The following is a 22,255-nucleotide window of genomic DNA, read 5'->3' as shown; positions in this document are numbered from 1 at the left end:
CCTGAGATAAAAAATAAATAAATAGAAATTAAAATCATCATTAGTGACTGCCTGCCCATTCTGGTCACTATGGTTGTATACAGAGACCTCTCAAATAAATGTCAGGGTTGGTAACAAACAGCAGTATGTACAGGTACAACAGGTAAAAAATTTTATTTACTGATTTAAACTCTCCTAAAATATAAAAAACAGAATGGTTTCCTGAATTACACCTTTTGGCAGTAAGTAAAGGTCAATGCAAAGAACAATAAGCCTCAACTTCCTGTAGCAGCCTTTATTTTGCCCTAAAAAGAGAGTCCATTTTCCTACAGACAGTCATTTAGATGAGACACACATCAAGTTTTTTTCTAAAGTGCCAAAACTCATATAATTCCTGTAACTGCAGATGAGAATTATAACTTAATTACTCCAAGTGATCGCAAATCCTGAAGAGTTCCTGGTTTCTGTGACGGGGAAGAATTTGACTAGTACATAGTTGAACTAAAATCCAGGCAAAAATGCTCTACAATTTCATCTACTGGTTTGTAATTCATTAACATATTATAAGACTGTTATTCAAATCTAGTTATGTGGTAATAAGACCTGAGAGTATTTTGTAAAAGTTTTAAAAATCCCCAGATAAACTTAATTTGCTAATTTTCTATTCTATTATCTATATTTTTCTTTGTTTTATCCGTCTCCTTTTCTTTCCACAAATTCCCAAGGACAATTCCTAAAAAAATTATTAGTCCTATTGTTCGGTTGGAGGTGAATTTATCCCAACAATCCTCAGGTCTGTGGATGTCCAGAGTGTAAATCTATAAGAAAAGAATACATGCCATGTTAGAACTCAGTATGGACTTCTAGGCATCACAAATAAACACATCAATATGAAGAAGATAACAGCACTTTGTTATAGAATTTTAAGCAATGGGAAGCCTTTAATGTACCCCAGATTGTTTTCCAATGTAGAAAAAATCTACCATATCTCTCAGTGGATATCATCTAAGCTAAAAACTTGCACTTGACGGGTGCAGGAACACTCTGAGAGGCAACACATGCTATTTTTAATTCTATTTAGAAAGTTCTTCCTTAAACTGATTGATCTAAAATCTGCTCTCTACAACTCCTACCCTCCAGTTTAGCTTTATTCTTCGGAGCAATGTTTCTCAACAGAGGAACAAGTTACATTTGGGCAGGGCAACTCTCTACTGTGCAGGGCTGTCTGCTGCATCAAGAGATATTTAATGTACCTGGCCCTCACTCACTAAATGCCTGTAGTGGTCCCTTCCCAGTCTATTTATGATACCACAAAATACCCCCATACATGTTAAAATCTCCCTCCCATCCCCACATAGAGAAGGGCACCTAAAATCCTAGATCTGCAGGTAGCGACCAAACATACTCTCTTTTCTCCACAGTTGTCCTGCAAATATACTGAGAAAGTCTCATGTCCCTATTTTACGCTACCCTGGACTTAAGCATCCGAAGGCCTCAACTATTCTTTATTATGTGACCTGCAGACTTAAAATCATCATGATTTCCTTTCTCCAAATACTAGAAGACTATGCCCATCTTCAAGTACTGTGTCAAGGACTAGGCAGAGGACCACAAAGGCAATTCAGAATATAAAGTGGGTTCCAAATATTTCCTATATTTGTGATTATCCCCATAATTTTTGCCTTCCTCTGCTAATATCCAGGTGCTTAAATATTGCTAAACATCCATTATCCTAACCAGACAATCAACTGATGATAACAACTCCCATGGAGCTGAGTAATGACCAAAAGGAGATGCTGAGAAATTCTGAAGAGGAAAATGGTGAAATGTGGAGAATCACTAATTCATACCTTTTAGCTTTCCTGGTGAGGAAAACAATGAAGGTGATATAGTATGTGGTTTACTTTATGGACATCAGATTTTAGTTTCCTTCATACCATGTTATGCAAGTCCTGCTTACACATGCACCAATCTGTATAAAATAGATCATCTAAATACAGGCTTACTAACATCTTTTCCATTCTGTTCAAAGAAAATAACAGTAATACTGATGCAAATATACAGTCCATTTACAAGCAACCTATTTAATTAAATTCTACTTAGTTCATTCATTTTACAGAAGTCAGTGATGTAGACCTGCCATATAAACAAGTGGGGCTGAGGTGCTGGGTGAACATCCTGGCAGTTTCCTACTGTGTAGGCAGAACTCTGACATCTTCGCATTTTGTGTCTTATCTTGCCTTGGTCCCTGTGCCAGTGTGACTCAAACATATGAATAATTAGTTTGCTAACCATCAATAGATGCCCACAATTAAACAATACAGTTGTGTTGATCAGTTTGCTTTCATAGTAATTCAACTCAACCCACAACCTTAAGACATTGCTCAAATTTTTCTAGACACACATCAGAAAAACTTCTAGGAAAATTAGAAGGAAAAAAAAATCTAGGCTTAGGTTTACATTATTTCTCTAAAATAATACAGCTAGCTTTCTTATATGACATATTGGGGCAGGGAAGGGGCAGTTCAAGGCAGTACAAGCCAAGTAGTTGTTTAAGGAAGTAACTTGCTTGGTAAACACACAGGGCATTTTGTTTAAATAATTTTTATAATTTACACCAAAGAAAAAAGAGGGAAAGATAAGGAAAAGATCAAACCTGGTGAGCCAGATGGGCTCCTACAGCAGCCAGAGCAGTGTAGTAGGGCACAGTTTGACCGATGTTCACTCCCACCAGGCTCAGTGCCCCCAGCATCGCCACAGTGAAGCCACTGAGCCACTGCTTGGTATCTTCGCGGAACAGCAGTGCCGTGGACTTAAGCCCGATCAGAGCATCATCTCTCTTGTCCTAACATTAGAAAGTAGTAAGAAATTGCCTGGATTTTACTGAGATTTAATTCACATATCATAAAGTTCACCATTTTGAAGTATGTAATTCAGTGGTTTTAGTATATTCGCAAGGTTGTGCAACCATCACTACCATCTAATTCCAGGAGAAACTGTCTTTAAAAGACAGTTTTAACATATGTTAAAAGACAGTTTAAAGACGGTTCGTGCCCTGGTCCGGGAAGGTCCCACATGCCGCGGAGCGGCTGGGCCCCGTAAGCCATGGCCGCTGAGCCTGCGCGTCTCCGGAGCCTGTGCTCCACAACGGGAGAGGCCACAACAGTGAGAGGCCCGCGTACCACAAAAAAAAAACAAAAACAAAAACAAAAAAACAATAAAGCTGGAGGTATCATACTTCCTGATTTCAAATTATACTACAAAGCTATCATTATCAAAACAGCATGGTATTGGCAGAAAAACAGACACACACAGATCATTGGAAACAGAATTGAGAGCCCAGAAATAAGCCCACCCATATATGAACAATTAACTTACAACAAAGGAGTAAAGAACATAAAATGGAAAAAGGACAGTCTCTTCAACAAATGGCGTTGGGAAAACTGGACAGCCACATGCAAAAAGTGAAACTAGACCACTATCTTATACCATACATAAAAATTAACTCAAAATGGATTAAAGACGTGAATGTAAGACTTGAAACCACAAAATTCCCAGAAGAAAACATAGGCAGTACACTCCCTGATATCAGTCTTAGCAATATCTTTCTGGATATGTCTCCGCAGGTAAGGGAAACAAAAGCAGAAATAAATAAATGAAACTACATCAAACTAAAAAGCTTCTGCACAGCAAAGGAAACCATCAACAAAATGAAAAGACAATCTACCACATGGGAGAAGACATTGGCAAATCATATATCTGGTAAGGTGTTAATATCCAAAATATATAAAGAACTCAACAACAAAAAAACAAATAACCCAATTTAAAAATGGACAGAGGATATGAATAGACATTGCCCTGAAGAAATTTTCTAAGGAAGACATACAGATGGCCAATAGGCATGTGAAAAGATGTTCAGCATCACTAATTAATAGGGAAATGCGAACCAAAATCACAATGAGATATCACCTCATGCTTGTTAGAATGGCTATCTGAAAGACAGGAAATAACTAGTGTTGACAAGGATGTGGAGAAAGGGGAGCCCTTGTGCACTGTTGGTGGGAATATAAATATGGAAAAACAGTAAGGAGATTCCTCAAAAAGTTAAGAATAGAACTACCATATGATCCAGCTATTCCACTTCTGGATATTTACCTGAAGAAAACAAAGACACTAATTCAAAAAGATATATATGTACCCCAATGTTCATCGCAGTGTTATTTACAAACCAAGATATGGAAACAGTGTGAGTGCCCATCAACAGATGGATGGATAAACATGTGGTATATACATATAGTCGAATACTACTCAGCCATAAGAAGATAAAATCTTACCAATTGCAACAACATAGATGGATCTTGAGGGTATTGTGCTAAGTAAAGTAAGTCGGACAGAAAAAGACAAATACCACTATGATTTCACTCATGTGTGGAATATTAAAAGAAAGAGAGAAATAAACGAACAACCAAAATAAAACTAAACACATAGATACACAGAATAGATTAGTGGTAACCAGAGGGGAAAGGGGGAGGGCAAAATGGGTAAAGGGGGTCAATGGTATGGTGATGGATGGAAACTAAACTTTTGATGCTGAGTATGCTGTAGTGTATACAGAAATCGAAATATAATGTTGTACACATGACACATATGTTACCTCAATTTTTTTAAAAAGCCTAAAGAAAAAAACCTTTCCCTTTAATTTAGTTCTTATTTTAACGTTCTTAAAAAATGATAACAGTTAAGCCAAAGTTACGAAAAAGAATATTTCTTTACCTGATGAGCATAGATAGTATCGTATATTAGAGTCCACATAATTCCAGAAAAATAAAGAGGAAGGCAAACAGATGGATCACAGGAGCCCTTGACAGCAGACCATCCAAGTAATGCTCCCCAATTAAAAGTCAACCCTATAATTAGTGAAACAGAAAGAGGAGAAAAGTCTAAATGTATTTTAGAATTCCAAAGGGAAGGAGAGAGGCATCAGGATGTATTAAATGCTTCTATGTATTAGGCTCTGTGTATGCTGTTTTCTCATATATGTTTCTTCCTTAAATTTTCTCAAGTCTCTCATGTGGTAGTTATTAGCTACATTTTACAAAAAAGGAAAACAGAACCAGAAAGGTTAATTAACAATTAAAATAACATAGCTAACAGAAAGAATAATATTCCCCTGATAAATAGGAGGTTTCATGAGAACAACATTAATCCTACCTAGTATGACGAATGGCACCAATGATAAATAGTATTAGATGCTAGGGTTTGAACTTAGACCTATCTGAGTCAAACTCCTGTGTTTTTTCCATTATTGCTCTACTTCCCCTTTAAGTTACAGAAACAAGAGTTAGACAGGAACACTTGTTCTTCAAGCCCACCCTCTCTGAGGACTGTAAACAAACTCCACATGGTGACAACTCCTAAATATCTATGTGTAAGCCTAATCACTTCCCTCAGCTTCAGACTAGATACTGAATTGCCTGCTAGACATCTCCACCTGCAAGTCCCTCAGGTACACTGACATGCATGCTCTGTGGGACCACAGAGGAGAGGTGCTCCATCAACTGAGGAGGAGGGATTCTAAGTGGAAACAGGCAATGTGGAGGAGAAAAAGGGTTTCTGAGAAGATGCCTGGGACCCACTGACTTTGAGGTACCTGAGGGACTTGCTCCTTCAAGAGGATGAATGTGTTTCAGTCATGTTTATTTTCCTAGTACCTGGTGTGATTCCTGGCACAAAGTAAAAGTCAGGGTTTCAATAAATATTTAAAGTAAAAATACTAGTTTTCTTAATACTCTAGACTATTCCAGGAATAGAACAGAAAAGTCTAGGAGTAGATATTTTTGCAATAGGTTTTGACTTACCTACCTATCTTCCTCTATCTGCCAACAAATATTTATTGAATACCTGTGATGTGCCAAGCGCCATGTTAGATGCTGCACCATCCATATATAAAGAATGCTTTATCTTCTAGGTGTTTACAATTTATTAATGGGAAGAGAGGGTAGGTTCTCAATGTCTTCCTGTTGAATTAGTGCTGTTGAAATGAGTAAGTGTCACATTAGAGTGCTATGGGAGCCCAGGAGAGACTGGCTAACTTTCTTCTGGTAAGTCTAAGGAAGGCTTCCCAGAAAGGGAGCTAAGCTATCACACACTTCAACTCTTGTTCTCCTGCCTCAGAGTGCTTTCTATTCCAATCCCCAAAATCTTCAGGGCATCTAGATCAACTACCTAAAGAGAGCGGTAAAGTCAAGGCGGCTAATTTTCTTTCTTCATGACATACCTAGATTTTTAAGAGCATTTCAGAAAATAATAATGATGATAATCTTAGCAGATGTCCAAGATTTTTTAGCCAATAAAAATGGCTAATTGCCCTCCATTAAAACATGAAAATCTATTCTTGGTTTGGAAAATTTCATGACTGACTTAACATTTTATCTCTGCCACGTTACACACACACACATACCACATACACACCACACACACGCATTGATATTATATATAAAAGTATAGCTTGAGGGTATTGAAGGAAATACTTATAGTTATTTCAAGCTCACCCAAGGCTAATTGAGGCCAGTATGTAATTCTCTTCATTAGCGGGTAGGTGATGACAAGAAGTAGGGATGCTGCTCCAAGAGCTATACTGAAATCAAGAAAAAACATGAAAAAGATTAATATCACCATCTCTTAAAAATCGGTAAATAAGACAACAATAGCAACACTGATGAGGAAATGATTTATCTAAATTGTATTTTTTGTTATGTAAAATTCTCTTCCTAGACCTTGATTCCTGGACTTTAATTAACATAAAGGGTGATTAGAAAATATCTTAAGTGTTACAAACAATGAAACAAAATAAGAATAGCTAACACATATATTGCTTTCATGTATTAGGACTGTTTTAACTGCTCTACATATGTTAACTCATTATAACCTGCACCACAACCTTACGAGGCAGGTAGTTTTATTCTACTTGTTTTTTTGCAGATGAAAAAACTAAAGTCAAAGAGAGAAAGTAATTTGCCAATTGTTATACAGCTAGTCAGTAGCAGGGCCAGGAAGCAAACCTAAGGCATCTGGCCCCAATATCCAACATAATACTCCCCATGTGCTACCGCCTAAATTTTGCTTTCAAACATTAAGATAGCTAGTAAACTGAGATGTCCTAACAGAGAATTAGAGTCAAGATATCCCTCCCTATATGCACAAGGGGTTACCTCTCTAGAAGAGGATAAGGTCACAAAGTACCTATGAAAGGATGACAGTCAGATAAGATGTTTTTAGGAAGCTCACAGCTCACTTAACACTACCCTTCCAGGAATAACCTTTCAAAGTGTTTTCACTTGACTGAAGCTATCAGAACAAGATACACAATTAAGTCTAGTCTCTATAAAATATGCTTATTTGCTGGACTCCTCCTTTTTGTCTTATTGAAGCACTATGTAAGCAGCCATCTGGTGCACAAAAGTCTAATTTTGTCTCTGTTTAAGAAGTATAAGAATGAGTTCTTTTTTCTTCTGTCATTGATTAGTAATACGACTGTGGGAAAGACCCAGTTCCTCTTTTTGCAAAGTGAGCATAATCACTTCTGCCTCTAACGCTTCAGAGACACTACCAGGATAAATAAAATTATACAAATGGGTATATACACACACTCCCACGCATGCACCTAGAAAACCTAGGAAAAGTGTCTTGAGTCCTTTAGGGAACACATAGTGCAAGTACTGGAAGTGGTGCAGAATAAACGAAACGCTGATCTCTTCATTCCTTTGGCTGAAAGCATTCTTGACTTTACAGTGTGTGGTGACTTACATTGCTAACTTTACAGATGCTTGATTAGGTAATAAACAACTTTGTAATACAGATATTTCTATTTTATTTTATATGTACTTCTATGTCAAGGGAAAGATTTTTTACATGATTATGAAAAACACATATACTGTACCTGTAGTAATTCAGACACAGAAGAACACCCAGTGCCAAGGTCAGCTGTCCCCCAAGAAAAACAAAGGACTGAAAAGTTGAAATGTCTCCAGCAGCTATTGGGCGACTTGCTGTTCTTGTAACCTTAACAACATAAAAACAGATACCTTAGCGTCGGGGAATAGCTTAATCATTTACTTCAACATTTACTCAGGAGACTGGCCCATGGTACGTACTAAGGCAGAAATATGAATAAAAGGTGAACATTGGAAGTACTACCATGAATCAAAACTTCTATTTAAAATAGCTTTGAAAAGAACTAAAAATTCCCACCATTCATTCCTCTTTCTTTCCATCTCCCATCCCCATCTCCAAACAAACAAAACAAAGCAACTTCGTAATCTAACTATTTACCTGCCCAGCTTAGGAAGTATATGTTCAATTTCCATGGAGCAAAGAGGGACAAAAATAATACGAATTCTCAGGAAAGAGGAAAGTGCAGAGCATGTTAGATAAGGCTGATATCATGTAAATGCTTTGAGTATGGGAAGCACTGCAATCAGATATCAGACATGAAGAAAGAAGACAGATTTATCTGAGTTTGAAAGTGGGAGTGCTTTTGCCAGTCTATGTAGGAATGGGGCTGTAATCTTATATTAACTGCACCCATATATAAAGGGCAAACTCACTGTAAGAATATGAACAGGTAGAGCAATTATGTGAACAAATAATATATATTGTTCTTTTCCTTCCAAGAGATCATGAAATGTGATTATTCTAAATTCAACCACAAATAAAGAGCATAACCAAAATTTTCAGCATTGCTGGAAGTTAAGAACTCAGGATCTGGGATTAGAGAGCCTAGCATTTGAATTCAATTCCATCACTTATTGGCTGTGTGAATTCTGGCAAGTTACTTGACCTCCCTCAGGCTTAGGTTATTTACCTATTTAAGGAAAAACAGAAAGAGAGGGAGAGGTAATAATAGCACCTACCTCACAGAGTGAATGCAATGCCTGATGCAATAAATGTTAACTATAATTAATATAACATATTTTTGTATGATTTATAGCAAGGGTTTAGCAAACTATGGCCTGTGAGCCAAATCCAGCTTTCTGTCTGTTTTTGTATGGAACCATGAACTAACAATGGTTTTTACTTTTTTTGGTGGTTGAAAATAAACAAAGAAAGAGTAATGTATTATGCCACATGAAAATATGAAATTCAAATTTCAGTGTCCACAAATAAAATTTTATTGAAACAGAGACACACCCATTTTTTTACGTATCGTATGTGGCTGCTTTCACACTGTAACAGAGTGCAGTAGTTGCAACAAAGACTGTGTGGCCCACAGAGCCTAAACTATTTACTATCTGGTCCTTTACAGAAGAAATTTGCTGACCCAATTCACAGCATGCTTCACTGTGCAATAAAACAGTTTGTCAAAAACTTATCATGCTTAGTGCCAGAACTGGATATCTCATCCTTGATTTGGTCCCTGTAGTTTCAAGTGGGAATAATATTTATGTTCTTATATTTGATTTAGGATATTATGATTCTTCCTGCCAGTATTTGAATGTTAAGAATCTAAGAGCTATATATGCATCACATCATCGAATCCTTGTAACAACTCTCTTTTAGCCACTCACAAGTTCTTGCTATTTCTAAGTTTTAGGAAACTGAAGCAGAGAGGCTCAGTAACTTTCCAAGGTCACAGATACTAAGGTAGCACAGTCAGTCCAGTCCCATCAACCATAGTACTAACCACAAAATTACACTGCCCCTTCAGTACAATGGTAATTGCCTGGCTAAACTCGAGAGGTGAAAAACAAGCACTCCACCAAAAGAATAAAAATGAGGCACTATGATGATCAAAAAACATATTCTATGTGGTTTCTATGAAACTAGAATGCTCACAGCTTACAACACCAAATCATTAACTCCTGTGCATTGATATTATTTCAATGTTTATTGGACCTAATGTTTATCGCATGACTAGCAGATTACATACATCATCAACAAAACACATTTAAGCCAAATAATCTAATAGCAATTCACTTACCATTTAATGTATTAGCAATTTACTTAGTCATCTAACATATTAAGCAAAACCCTCAGCCATAAACATACTGTCTTTAAGAAAATGTAAGGTAAGCGTTACAATTTGACCAAGGTTTTTAACCCATGCTGTAAAACAGATTCTCATAACATTTAAAAATTCATGTTAGCAAAACCATAGCTATAAAATACTCATTTAAGTGCTTTGTTGTGTGTCAACATAGACTCTGGATTCCTCTAATCAGAGAAAAACGGCACGGGGGAGATGTAAGATATCTAATCAGTTCCCTTTTATCTAGTGAGAATAAAAATCACTTAAGACAAAACTAAAATGGCTCTATTTCGTTAATTTAAAAAGTAGAGGGCTTCCCTGGTGGCGCAGTGGTTGAGAGTCTGCCTGCCGATGCAGGGGACATGGGTTCGTGCCCCAGTCTGGGAGGATCCCACATGCCGCGGAGCGGCTGGGCCCGTGAGCCATGGCCACTGAGCCTGCGCGTCCGGAGCCTGTGCTCTGCAGCGGGAGAGGCCGCAACAGTGAGAGGCCCGCGTACCGCAAAAAAAAAAAAAAAAAAAAAAAAAGTAGAAAATGTTGGTTGGTTTGATTATGTTATTTTTTAATTAAACTTCTTTTGAGATAATTGTAGATTCACATGCAATTTTTTTTTAAATCTCTGTATTATAAGAAATATAGAGATCCTATGTATCCTTTATCTAGTTTTCTCCAAGGGTAACATCTTGCAAAACTTTACAGTACAGTATCACAACCAGGATTTTGACATTAGGCTGCTCTAAATGTGTTCAATAATTATTTTGAAGTGATACTGGCCAGAAGCCTCATTCATATGGTTATGCAGATGACAAACTGACCAGGATGTGCAAACCCCCAAAACAAGAAAGTACGCATCTCCTGGCATAGATCAAAGCATCCCAATGGTCAGCGAGACATAAAGATGCCTTTACCATGCATCACCTGCCACTTTGCCACTATCCTATCCTCCAGCCACACACAAACCACATAGTTGCAGTTGTCAAGCATAATATACTTTATCTCACAGCCATGCCTCTGTGTCTGCTGTTCCCTCTGCCTAGAGTGACCTTCACCCTCCTGTCCAGGCTTTTTTTGCCATCTTAGTCTGTCATAGTTCCAAAGTCACCTTACCCCACCTCACCCCATCAAAACTTCTCTCTAACCCCCTGCATTATGCTAAGGTAAGGTAGGTGGTCTGCAGTAAGTGCCCTTGTGAACACTATCTCTTGATAGCTACTAAACTGAAGTCAGCAATCTTGTCTTTCATCCACACAATCCTAGAACCTGTCACTGTGTCTCATAGACAGTAGGTATTCAATAAATGTTTTTGAATTTAAAAATTATTAATGTGACACTGTTCTATAAGCTAAAAATCATTATAGGTGTGCTCTGCTTAAGGAAAACTAAGATTTATATGAAAGGCAAACCAGGGAAGATTATTCACTTTATGTGAGTGTCACATGATTATTTACTTCACATAATTCACCCTGGATTTCTTATAAATTGAAAGTTTACTTGATTATTTACTCAAGCATTTAATGATTTTATACTTGTTATAGTATGGCTGCTGGAATAAAAGGCAAACAAGACGGACCATTCCCTTGAGAAAAAAACGGTCTATTGAAGAACAAAGAAATAATTACACGCATGCATTAGAACATGCATAGAAAATAATCTAGAGAAATATAATGTATCAAACTTTAAATGAAGTTTTTTCTGGGGGCTTGGGGGAGGTGATAAGGAAGACTTGCATTTCCTATCCTTTCTATTTTTGTACTGTCTGAAATTTTCAGAATAAACATGTATTATTTTTCTAAGGAGAAAAAAATAAAATTATGTTTTTAAAAGAAATAATTATAGCAAATGCTAATAGGGCTGCCTTGATTCATTTAAATTAAGATCTGATTTACATATGAATAGTTATGGCTCGAACATATATCTCAAAGGAAGGGATGACAGTTCTTTTAGACACCCAAAGGTTCAGGATGGAATTTTCACCTTCACTCCCAACATCCTTTCTCTGGCCTTCCAAATTCTAATTCATTTTGTAAAAATGATGTACACACCTTGCCCCCATGGCCGCTCCTCTGTTGAGAAAGGAAGCACACTGCACTTTGCAACACCAGCTATTCAACTGATACTGGCACTTCTTACGCTGGATTTCAGTGAGGACACTAAATGATCCTGTTGCTTTATGTGGCATTCAAAAGTGATGCCACCATCTTACTTTGCAGAATTGAGAGGAGCCTCTCTGTTCCTTTCTGGGACGAATCTACCTTTTTATCGTAGTCCTGGTCCCACATGTCATTAATAGTACAGCCTGCTCCACGCATCAGAACGGCTCCAGTGCCAAAGAGGGATAACATGTACCAATCTGGAAAACAACCTGGTTCAGCTGCCAGACCAATGCTCCAAGTACATGGCAGATACAGTAGCCAGGTTCCTAAGCAAAATAAAAAGACAAAAAGGTACAAATTAAGTTAGCTGTTTTCATTTGTTTGAAATCCTGTATCCAAAAGAAGTAAGGAACACAAAGTCATGACAAAACTGGGAAAATAAGCTTGCAACTCATATAACAGAGGACTATTCTCCCTAATATATAGGGTTCCCAGAAACTGAAGACAGATCAAAAGCCCGATCGAAAAATGGACAAAAAACCTAATAGAAAATACAAATGGCTCTTATACCAATGAAGATACTCAACTTTGATAAATACACATGCAAATTACATTGAGATGACTTTTTCTACCTAGCAGACTGGCACAACCCAAAGGCTGACAAGATACTCTGGGGAGCTGGATAGTCATATATGTCTGATGCGGTTGCAAATGTTCCAGTTCCTATGGAGGGCAAGCTGAAGAGTTTTCCTATACATGTGTGAGTATATGTGTATATATGCAAATGCATACACATATAAAACAAATACATACATTTGAATGTATGTTCATAAACTATGTCAGGAAGGAAACATTAGAAACTGATACTGAGAGTTGCCTTTGGGGAAGAAAACTGGTTGGTTGGGAAAAAGGGGCGGAAGACTTAGTTTTCACTCTATACCCGTACACCTTTTAAAATTTTGTATCATCTGCATGTATTACCTGCTCAAAAAACTTTAATAAAACTTTCTTTATTGTTGTTAATACAATATAATAAAATGGTTTGGGGGGAAAGAAGGATTAACCTACTGTTTTTTTAATATTTTGCTACTAGATGCACAAATGGGATTAGTTCTTGGTACTCAGCCCATAAACTAGATGAAATGAAGCTAACACCAAATAAATTGTACGGATAGGCGCCTTCACACATGACCTGTAGTAGATATCCTATTTTCAAAAGAAATTCTTTCAACAGATGTTTGGATATTGTACCTATTAGATAAATTCTGAGCTTTTCTTTCCTATAGTAATATAAGAGTGTATATTAGCAATATAAGAGTGCCACTCCACAAATGTGTCCCTTTCGCATGAGGATTAATTTAGGCCAGTTATCATTATTTTTTTTTGCGGTATGCGGGCCTCTCACTGCCGTGGCCTCTCCCGTTGCGGAGCACAGGCTCTGGACGCGCAGGCTCAGCGGCCATGGCTCACGGGCCCAGCCGCTCCACGGCATGTGGGATCTTCCCGGACCGGGGCACGAACCCGTGTCCCCTGCATCGGCAGGTGGACTCTCAACCACTGCGCCACCAGGGAAGCCCCGATTATTTTTAAGAAACAGAAGATTCAAGAACATTTTCAAGAATGTGACCAGAGTAGAGCTATCATCAGATATCTGCCAAAAATATAGGCTAGGTGTGGTGGGGAAACTTGATAGGGCCTAGAGACCAGGGACGACCGTTTACCAAACATTTACTTTTCTATCTCCAGTGAATTACCTTCCTCCCCTTTTAAGTCCCAAACCACTACCCCCAATATACTGCTGTGTCTTTAGCTGAAGATATTTAAGGTGAGGGTATTTTGGCCATTTTGGTGAGTTACTCAGTCTTCCTGGGTCTCTCTCACCCACACATGCTATTAAATTTTTGTTTGATTTTCTCCTATTAATCTGTCTCATGTCAACTTAATTCTTAGACTTAACTTAGAAGGGTAGAGGATAATTTCTTCCTCCTCAAAAGGTGGAATAAATAGGACATGTGGCTAAAGAAAAATCAGATCCTGTACAAAAATGGTCAAATGACAAAGTCCTTATGATCATGTTTAAGCTTCATTAAATTTAAGCTTTATTCATTTGCAAATATTTATAAAGCACATACTTTGTACCAGAGCTGTTCCAGGAACTGGGAATACAATGGTGACTAAGTGAGGGCTGATTTCTGCCTTCACACAGCTTATAAAGCAAAAGGAAGAAACACAGTTAAATAAATAACACTGACATAGATCAATTCAACAACAGGGAAAGTACAGGATGCTATAAAGGCATGAAACAGTGCCACCCAAGTTAACGGGGGATGGAGTAGGAAAAACTCAGGAAGGCTTTTCCAAAAGGGGCTTAAATACACAGAAAAGGCAAGGCAAGGAGAGGCTAAAAATCAGAAATGACCAGTCTAGACCTGAATTCAGGTTGTCCTGGACAGACTCATATTCAGTGTGTCCCATCTAAAACAATAACAACAATGCCATTTTCTAAATGTTTGTGAAATGTCAAGCAGTGTTCTAAATGCTTTATATATACAAACTCATTTAATCCTCAAAGACACCCTTATAAAGTAGGCACTATTATTATTCCTATTTTACAGATGAGGAAACAGATGCACGAAGAGGTTAAAACACAATGGGTTTAACCACTTCCTTTTCCCTGGACCTATCAGTATAGCTCAGAGGGACAGAGGAGTAGCTAGCTAATGCTGCCCTGATAGAAAAAAAAGAACACTACTTCACAGGCATTTTCCTGGTACAAGTAGAAATGAAGGTTCCATTTAAAAAAGGATTATAAAGAGAAAGATGTGTAACCACCTATAGCATTTTGTGTCAGTGTCAAAATGTCCTTGGCTGTAAGTCTGCATTTTAGGTACCATATTCACTGATAGGAATCTGCAGGGCACCCCTACAGATGAGGAGGGTTCCTGCAGTGAAGGTTCAATGTCTGCTCCTAGTAAGTGACACTAGACACTAAAGTATATTAAACTTGAAGCCTCAGTGCTCCTCATCTTCAAAAGAGGGGAAAGAGCATCATCTACCTCTTAGAGTTGTTATAAGACAATATTAATAATGGTGATAATGAAAACAATAACAAAGTCATGGTGCTTACTCCGTGCCAGGTGCTGTCCTACAATAGTTTTGATTCTCACAACAAACCTATGAGATAGGCACAACTTCTATTATACCCGTTTAACAAACACAGAAACTGAAGCATAGAGACAGTAATTTGCCCAAGGCCACACAGGCAAAAAAATGGCAGAGCTGGAATTCAAACCCAAGCAGTTTGGCTCCAGGTTATCACTCTGGATACCTAAAGCTCTAAATACCCATGAGTTCTTATTGTTCTTTTGCCCTCCTGATTCTCAGCAACATTTTTTGGTCTCCCCTATGACACTGTCATTCTGTTCTCTCCCATGAAGAAAGATGCAGAGGTGGGAGGATACAATAGGTTTCAGAAAGATATATTTATTATAGAAAAAGTAAAAACTCTCTGGGAGATTATAAAGTGAGTAAGCATTCTCAGAGGTGATGGGCAGACCAAAGAGCTTGTGTAAACTGAGTCTAAGATTCATTCACTAATTACACATTGTCTTCAAGAAAACATAAATGCAGTTTCAGCCATAAACGTGGTAAAACCAGTTATACCACCAATTTAGTGGAAAGAGTGCTACCTGCTGAAACCTCCTGAAATAATGTAGTTTGTGACATGGTTGTAGGAAGTTGTAATCCTTTCTGAAAAACAACGAAACCCACATTTTTTTTTTTTTTTTTTTTTTTTTTTTTTTGCGGTACGCGGGCCTCTCACTGTTGTGGCCTCTCCCGTTGCAGAGCACAGGCTCCGGATGCGCAGGCTCAGCGGCCATGGCTCACGGGCCCAGCCGCTCCGCGGCATGTGGGATCTTCCCGGACCGGGGCACGAACCTGCATCAGCAGGCGGACTCTCAACTACTGCGCCACCAGGGAAGCCCCGAAATCCACTTTTTAACAAGATCAAAATTCAACAAAATAAAACAATAAACATAAAATTATCCCACAAAAGAAGAATTTAAGTAAAGAAGTATCAAACCTGGAATTCTACTACTGTCAATTTATTGTTCCTGGCATACAGTAAGGGCTCAAAAAATGTTTGCTGAATGAATTCTAATAGTACTATTCATAAGTTGTCTGAAAAATCCTAGTCACTTTATTTAGAACCAAAGCAAGCAGGCTTGTATCTTCTTAACATACATAATACTATTAACCCAATGTTCTCCAACTCACACAATACTCTGTCTTTTTAAACTAGACTGGGAGTTCTTTGAAAGTACAAAGTTTCCATAGCTCTTTCTAGCCCTAAGGCTACGCAGTGCTGTAGGACTTGATTCATTTAATACTACTGCTAGGCTGTTCTAGACACTAGATATAAAAGTCTCATGTAAGTGGAGCTTATACTATACTGGAGAAGTGTATCAACCAATAAATGCATAAGGCTAGTGGCGAATGCTATGAAGAAAAATGGGGGGGTAAAGAGAGACTGAGGAGAAAGGTGAATTTAAATAGGAAGTTGAGCAAAATCTTCCCTTAGGAGGCGACTGTGAGCTGATAAGTAGTCCATAAATGCTGTGCCTGCAGCATCCAAATGAATTAAATCTTTGTGTGATGGATGGTGCAGGGCAAAGAGCTAAAAAAACTCGGCATCATCTGGTCTAGCTCTGCCAAAGAGCCTTAATTTCCTCAGCGTCTTTATCGTCTCAATTATTTGCTCTGGGATTATGGGAAGGATGAAACATAATGAACGTAGAAGTGCTTCCACACTGTAAATCTGCTCAAATGCAGAGATATGGGTACGGAATTTCTGCTCGATTCACTACTTAAACACGGACTGTGGAATTTTTTTGCCCGGCTCACGTGCTCAGGATTCAGAGAGGCTTGACAGCCGGCCAGTTACTTCGGAGATAGCCCTGTTCGGATGTCTTGGCGTATTCGGCGCCTGGCGGCCGAGCCCCGGCTTTCGGGCTTCACTTCCACTGCGCCCGCAGCCCCCGGACCGCCGCGTCCGTCCACACTCACCTATGGGCTTGTCCAACCGCATGAGGCGCAGGTAGGGCTGCAGAGGGCGGGGCGCCGAGTTCACGATCGCCGCCGCAGGCAGGCTCGGCCGCCGCCCGAGCGGCCCCCGCCCGGCTGAGGGCCGCCAGTCTCCCGCGTGGAGCCCACGGGCCGCGTGCGGCAAGGTGAGGGAGCGGCCACGCGAGCCCCACAGCCACACCTGCGTCCCTGCCCGCAGGCTCCGCACTAGCCCCGCTCCTGCCGCGCCCAGCATGGCGCTCCGGAGAGCACGGACCCGCAGGGGCCTGACGTCATTCCCAAGCGTCCGTTCACAGGCAGGCATGCGCAGTGACGTCAGCAGGATGACCGGGTGGTCGGAGCTTTTCGAGTAACGTGAAACCGGAAGGATCGCGGGAGTCCTTCAGGTAAAGGAGTTCCTATTATCAAAATACGTAGCAGTTGTAACAGGAAAAAACAAACAAACAAACAAAAAAAAAACACCGAGAAAAACTTACTGAACCCAAAATACTGATTTGCGGTGTTTCCTTTTTAAAGCTAAAAGGGCACCAAGCGGCCAAATTCGAGAATGTACATTAAAATCGTACTCAGAGTTAACAGACATGCATTACACAAGTGAAAACCTTAAACTTACCAATTCAAAGCAGTTCGTATAATCCAGAGGCAGCGAGTGTGTGGGATGCTATGAGCCTGCAGCTAGAATATCTGCTCGAAGGGGTTAATCATATCCAACTTCTGGATAGCGCTCTGTGCCAGGCACGGTTACAGGCACTTTACATGTATTATCCCATTTAATCACTTACTGACTGACTATGGGCAAGTCTCTTATTTGAATTTTAGTATTCTAGGGAATTGGGTTAGTCTTTCAGCACCTTGCTTTAAAACCTCAACAGTGATTCTGTGATATCTTGTCTCCAGTGGTGGTGGCAACGGGGTGGTCCTTAATAAATTTACAAAAGTAGCTCACAGCCTGTTCAGTTGTAGACAGAGGGATCAAGGCCCTGGGAAATTTCGTTTTATATTTGTAAAGGAAAACACACACTTCCTCCTGTCTGCGTTTGCTCTCAGTATTCTACTACAACACTACTTGGCTTGTCACACCAGACGTGTGGATTTTCCACACATCAAGCAACTCTGCGACCCCTGAGTGTCCTATAACTTTACTCAGTTCTGTCACTATCTATCTGGAGTTTGCATCAGAGCCCACAGGTTGCAGGCTCAGTTCTGTAAGCTCGCTGACCCCCACTTCAGAAGCCCATCACAGGTCCACGTTATCGGGGCTTCCCTGGTGGTGCAGTGGTTAGGAATCCTCCTGCCAATGCAGGGGACACAGGTTCGAGCCCTGGTCCGGGAAGATCCCATGTGCTGTGGAGCAACTAAGCCCGTGCGCCACGACTACTGAGCCTGTGCTCTAGAGCCCGCGAGCCACAACTACTGAGCCTGCATGCTGCAACTACTGAAGCCCATGCGCCTAGAGCCTGTGCTCCACAACAAGAGAAGCCACCATAATGAGAAGCCCATGTACCGCAACGAAGAATAGCCCCTGCTCACCACAACTAGAGAAAGCCCGGGCTCAGCAGAGAAGACCCAATGCGGCCAAAAATAAATAAGTAAAAAAAAAAAAAAAAAAGTCCAGGTTGTTACCTGGGCTTCTGACCTACCATTGTTGGGAAGGAAAAAAGTTTTCCTCTACCTTTCTAGGTTCTTCCAGCTGGTCTCAGAATTAATTGACATGAGACAGATTAACAGGAGAAAGTCAAATTTAATTACATATATATGGGGAATCCTAACAGCAGAGCCTCCAAAGACAGTCAGGTAAAATGAGGTATATATGGTCTCCTGGACTAAGGAGCAGGGGTAGGGGCCTGGGACTTCAAAGGAAAAGAAAGAAATGAAAGAATGAAAAGAGCAAATGTTTGGTAAACAAATGTTTGCTGGACCATACAGAAATAATAGGACTCAGAATTTTAACGAACAGATTTTGCTAGGTTCCTCCCTGTCTACCACACCTAGCTCACATTATACTGTAGATATCTATGGTGATAGCTTCCTTCCTGGAGCAGATCCTCTTTCTAAAGTCTTTTAGGCAGTTGGAGAGGGGAGAAGGTAAAAGCTCTTCCTGAGCCATTTGTTTCTTAAAAACAACCAGCCTAAAAAAATCTCCATGCCAAAGAGACACATTTTGGGGTGACAAATTTTTGCTTCCCTACACTGGCTATAGATCAGAGGTTCCCAAGACCCCTTCCTTGGGCTTGATTGATTTGCCAGTGTGACTCACAGAACTTAGGAAATTATCAGTTTTTTATAAAAGGACATATATCAGTTTTTTATAAAAGGACATAACTCAGGAACAGCCAGATTGAGCAGATAAATAGGGCAAGGTATGTGGGAAAGAGCACAGAGCTTCCGTGCCTTTTCTATACATGCACCACTCTCCCCTCACCTCCACTTATTTCCCAACCCTGAAGCTCTCTGAACCCTGTCCTTTTGGGGTTTTATGGAGGCCTCATTACATAAGCATGATGGATGAAATCACTGGCCATTGGTGATTGAACTCAATCTCTAGTCCTTCTCCCCGCCCTGGAGATCTGAGTGGGGCTAAAAGTTCCAACCCACTAATCAGATGGTTGGTTCCTCTGGCAACCAGCCGCCATCCTTTGGGACTTTACAAAAGTCCCCTCATTAGTATAAACTCTGGTGCGCTCAAAGGGGGCTCCTTATGAATGCGAAAAGACACCACTCAGGAAATTCTAAGGATTTTAGGAACTTTGAGCCAGGAACTAGAAACAAAAACTAAATATTTTTCTTATATGGCAATATTATATAAATATACAAATATTCAGAAATATATATTCCATATATAAATGTTATATATACATACATATGTATATGTATATAGGAGTCAGAAGGGGACTTAAAGGTATAGCAATTCTAGTCCTAATGGAAACTTTACCTGCATAAACTTCTTCCTTTCTTAAAGTAACAGACAGACTATCAGGCAGATGTTTTCAATCAGGTCCCTAGACTCAGCTTAGGATATTTTATGTGAAAATAAAAGACATGCTCCAAGGACGAGACACAGCAGTAGCATCCTGAAGCTTACTTGTTCCAGCTGACTTTGCAACTTACTCTTTCAGAAGTTGGAAACAGGTGAGCTCACTTTTAAGGACACGTAACTGGAGGGCAGTGATAAACAGTAACCCAGAGACACCACTCTTCTGCAGCCAAAACAAATGGACTCACATCAGGTAAGCACTTCAGCTAAAGATTTGTATGCCTGCCTCTGGGGATGAGGAAAGTTCCAAAGTGGCAGCCCTTGCTGATCCAACCTTCTGGCATGGACTTTTCCTGCCTATCCTCCCCCAGTTATAAACATTACAGTATTTTTCTGGTTGGGATCTGCTACAGAGAGGCAGGAGTTCTTGCAACCCTGATTCAAGGGAGGACTATAAAGAGCTCCTGAGGCTGCATTGGCCCCAGGATAAGAGCACTTTTGGGGGATATGGGTCTTCATAGGGTGTCTTGTGTGGCTGGGGGACAGGTAAGAGGTTTAGGCCAAGGGTCAGCATTGTTGGAGGGGGCCTCCTGATCACACAGCCATCCTCCTCCATATGTTTGTTAAATTAATTAAATGAGGAGGACGTTAGACTGATGTGATTCTATGCTGTGGCAGCCTAAATTAGCAAACTCAAATCTAAGTTTGTAACTGCCTCAAGGTTAGGAAATCAGAATGCTAGGGATAACTAGTCACAAATAGCCAACTAGGCTTTAAGCTGTAGCCAATCATATAATTTCTTTTACTTTGCTTCACACTTTCTTCATGTATCTTTTCCCTGACTCCTGTCCGAGGTGTGTTCCTAACCACTTCCAGTTTGGTTCTAGACCGTTTGAATAGATAAATGTTCAAATAAACTCTTAAAAATGTTAATATGCCTCAGTTTACCTTTTACCAGTTTCGATGTCTTTTCATCTGGATTCTCAAACTCAACAAAGACATCTCAGACTCAAATTCAGTAGACATTGCCTTGGCCTTTGGAACAATGTGTTTCTGTAGGCATATCAAGCACTTAAATGGTCCCCAAAGTAGAAATTATCTATGTGATGTGATTCTTAGTTATACTTCTTAGAAGCCTGTCAGTGTGTATTTCTATAGATTTGAGGGAAATATCCCACCTTTTCCTTAGCTTTTCATCATTTTAAGGAGATTTAAATGAGGAATAAGAATAGTGTATGTGGTCCTATCTCTGATGAATGGAACTCAAGGGAGACACAGAGAAAATGTGAACTTCCAGGGTAGCCAGACCTTCCTCTGCAGCTTGATGCAGAAGTACTAGTCCTAGACCTTGTCCTGCCATTGTCACCCTCAATGGGAGTGCCTCTTCTAGCTGGGAGCTGGGCCTCTGGAGCTGGGCCTCTTCTAGCTCCCTTGGTGGGCTCATTACTGTAGAGCAATCATCAGACTTGCCATCAGAGTGCTTTTCGTACTTGGTGGGGAAAAGAGCCTTGGAGCTGGATTTTGTGGGGAGATGCAGATGACAGCTGAGTTTCTGAGTCTGTTATTTTGTTTGAGCATACTCTCTACCCTGAAACTTAAATGAGAACAGCATCTGCCCATAACCAATGCCATGACTTTTAGAACTGTAGACAGTCCTCCTGAAACTGATAGATGTGGTATCAGGGGGCTCTGAAGAGCCTAGTTCTTGATGTCTCAGTGCAGAAAGAATTCAGCAAGAGGCAAAGTGAGAGATAAGAAGTGATTTATTAGAACAGGATGCTTGTGAGGCTTACAAGCGGGCGGGTGAGAGGGTGCCACACCCCGAGAACTTAGTGGGCTGCAGTTTTATATCCAAGGAAAAGTGGGGAGGGGGGAAAGACCACTTTCTTCTTCATTGTTTTGTTTTGTTTTTTTGTTTGCGGTACGCGGGCCTCTCACTGTTGTGGTCTCTCCCATTGCGGAGCACAGGCTCCGGACGCGCAGGCTCAGCGGCCATGGCTCACGGGCCCAGCCGCTCTGCGGCTTGTGGGATCTTCCCGGACCGGGGCACGAACCTGTGTCCCCTGAATCGATAGGCGGACTCTCAACCACTGCGCC

The 22,255-nt window shown here is 40.0% G+C and overlaps 1 protein-coding gene across 1 annotated transcript; it reads right to left on the bottom strand.

Moving 5' to 3' along the window:
* Positions 1-137: 137 nt before the first annotated feature.
* Positions 138-17,491, bottom strand: COQ2 (coenzyme Q2, polyprenyltransferase). Its single transcript, XM_079724579.1, has 7 exons — positions 17,167-17,491; positions 12,259-12,425; positions 7,919-8,040; positions 6,531-6,616; positions 4,753-4,886; positions 2,636-2,824; positions 138-797 (listed from the first exon to the last, which is right to left on the bottom strand). The coding sequence occupies exons 1-7, from the start codon at positions 17,486-17,488 to the stop codon at positions 633-635; spliced, it is 1,185 nt and encodes a 394-aa protein (XP_079580705.1). The 5' UTR covers positions 17,489-17,491; the 3' UTR covers positions 138-632.
* Positions 17,492-22,255: the final 4,764 nt, after the last annotated feature.

This window comes from Hyperoodon ampullatus (genome assembly GCF_949752795.1).
Source record: "Hyperoodon ampullatus genome assembly, chromosome: 1".
In the NCBI taxonomy this organism is placed as follows: Eukaryota; Metazoa; Chordata; class Mammalia; order Artiodactyla; family Ziphiidae; genus Hyperoodon; species Hyperoodon ampullatus.
The sequence above is the reverse complement of the archived record's forward strand: the minus strand, read 5'-3'. Positions and strand labels throughout refer to the sequence as shown.

Excerpts from the sequence above, each read along its gene's own strand:
- COQ2 (XM_079724579.1), bottom strand. The coding sequence starts at position 17,488 with ATGCCTGCCTGTGAACGGACGCTTGGGAATGACGTCAGGCCCCTGCGG. Across the intron at positions 12,426-17,166 it reads GCGGTTGGACAAGCCCATAG|GAACCTGGCTACTGTATCTG; the intron begins GTGAGTGTGGAC and ends TATTTTGCTTAG. Across the intron at positions 8,041-12,258 it reads ACCAGGACTACGATAAAAAG|GTTACAAGAACAGCAAGTCG; the intron begins GTAGATTCGTCC and ends TATGTTGTTAAG.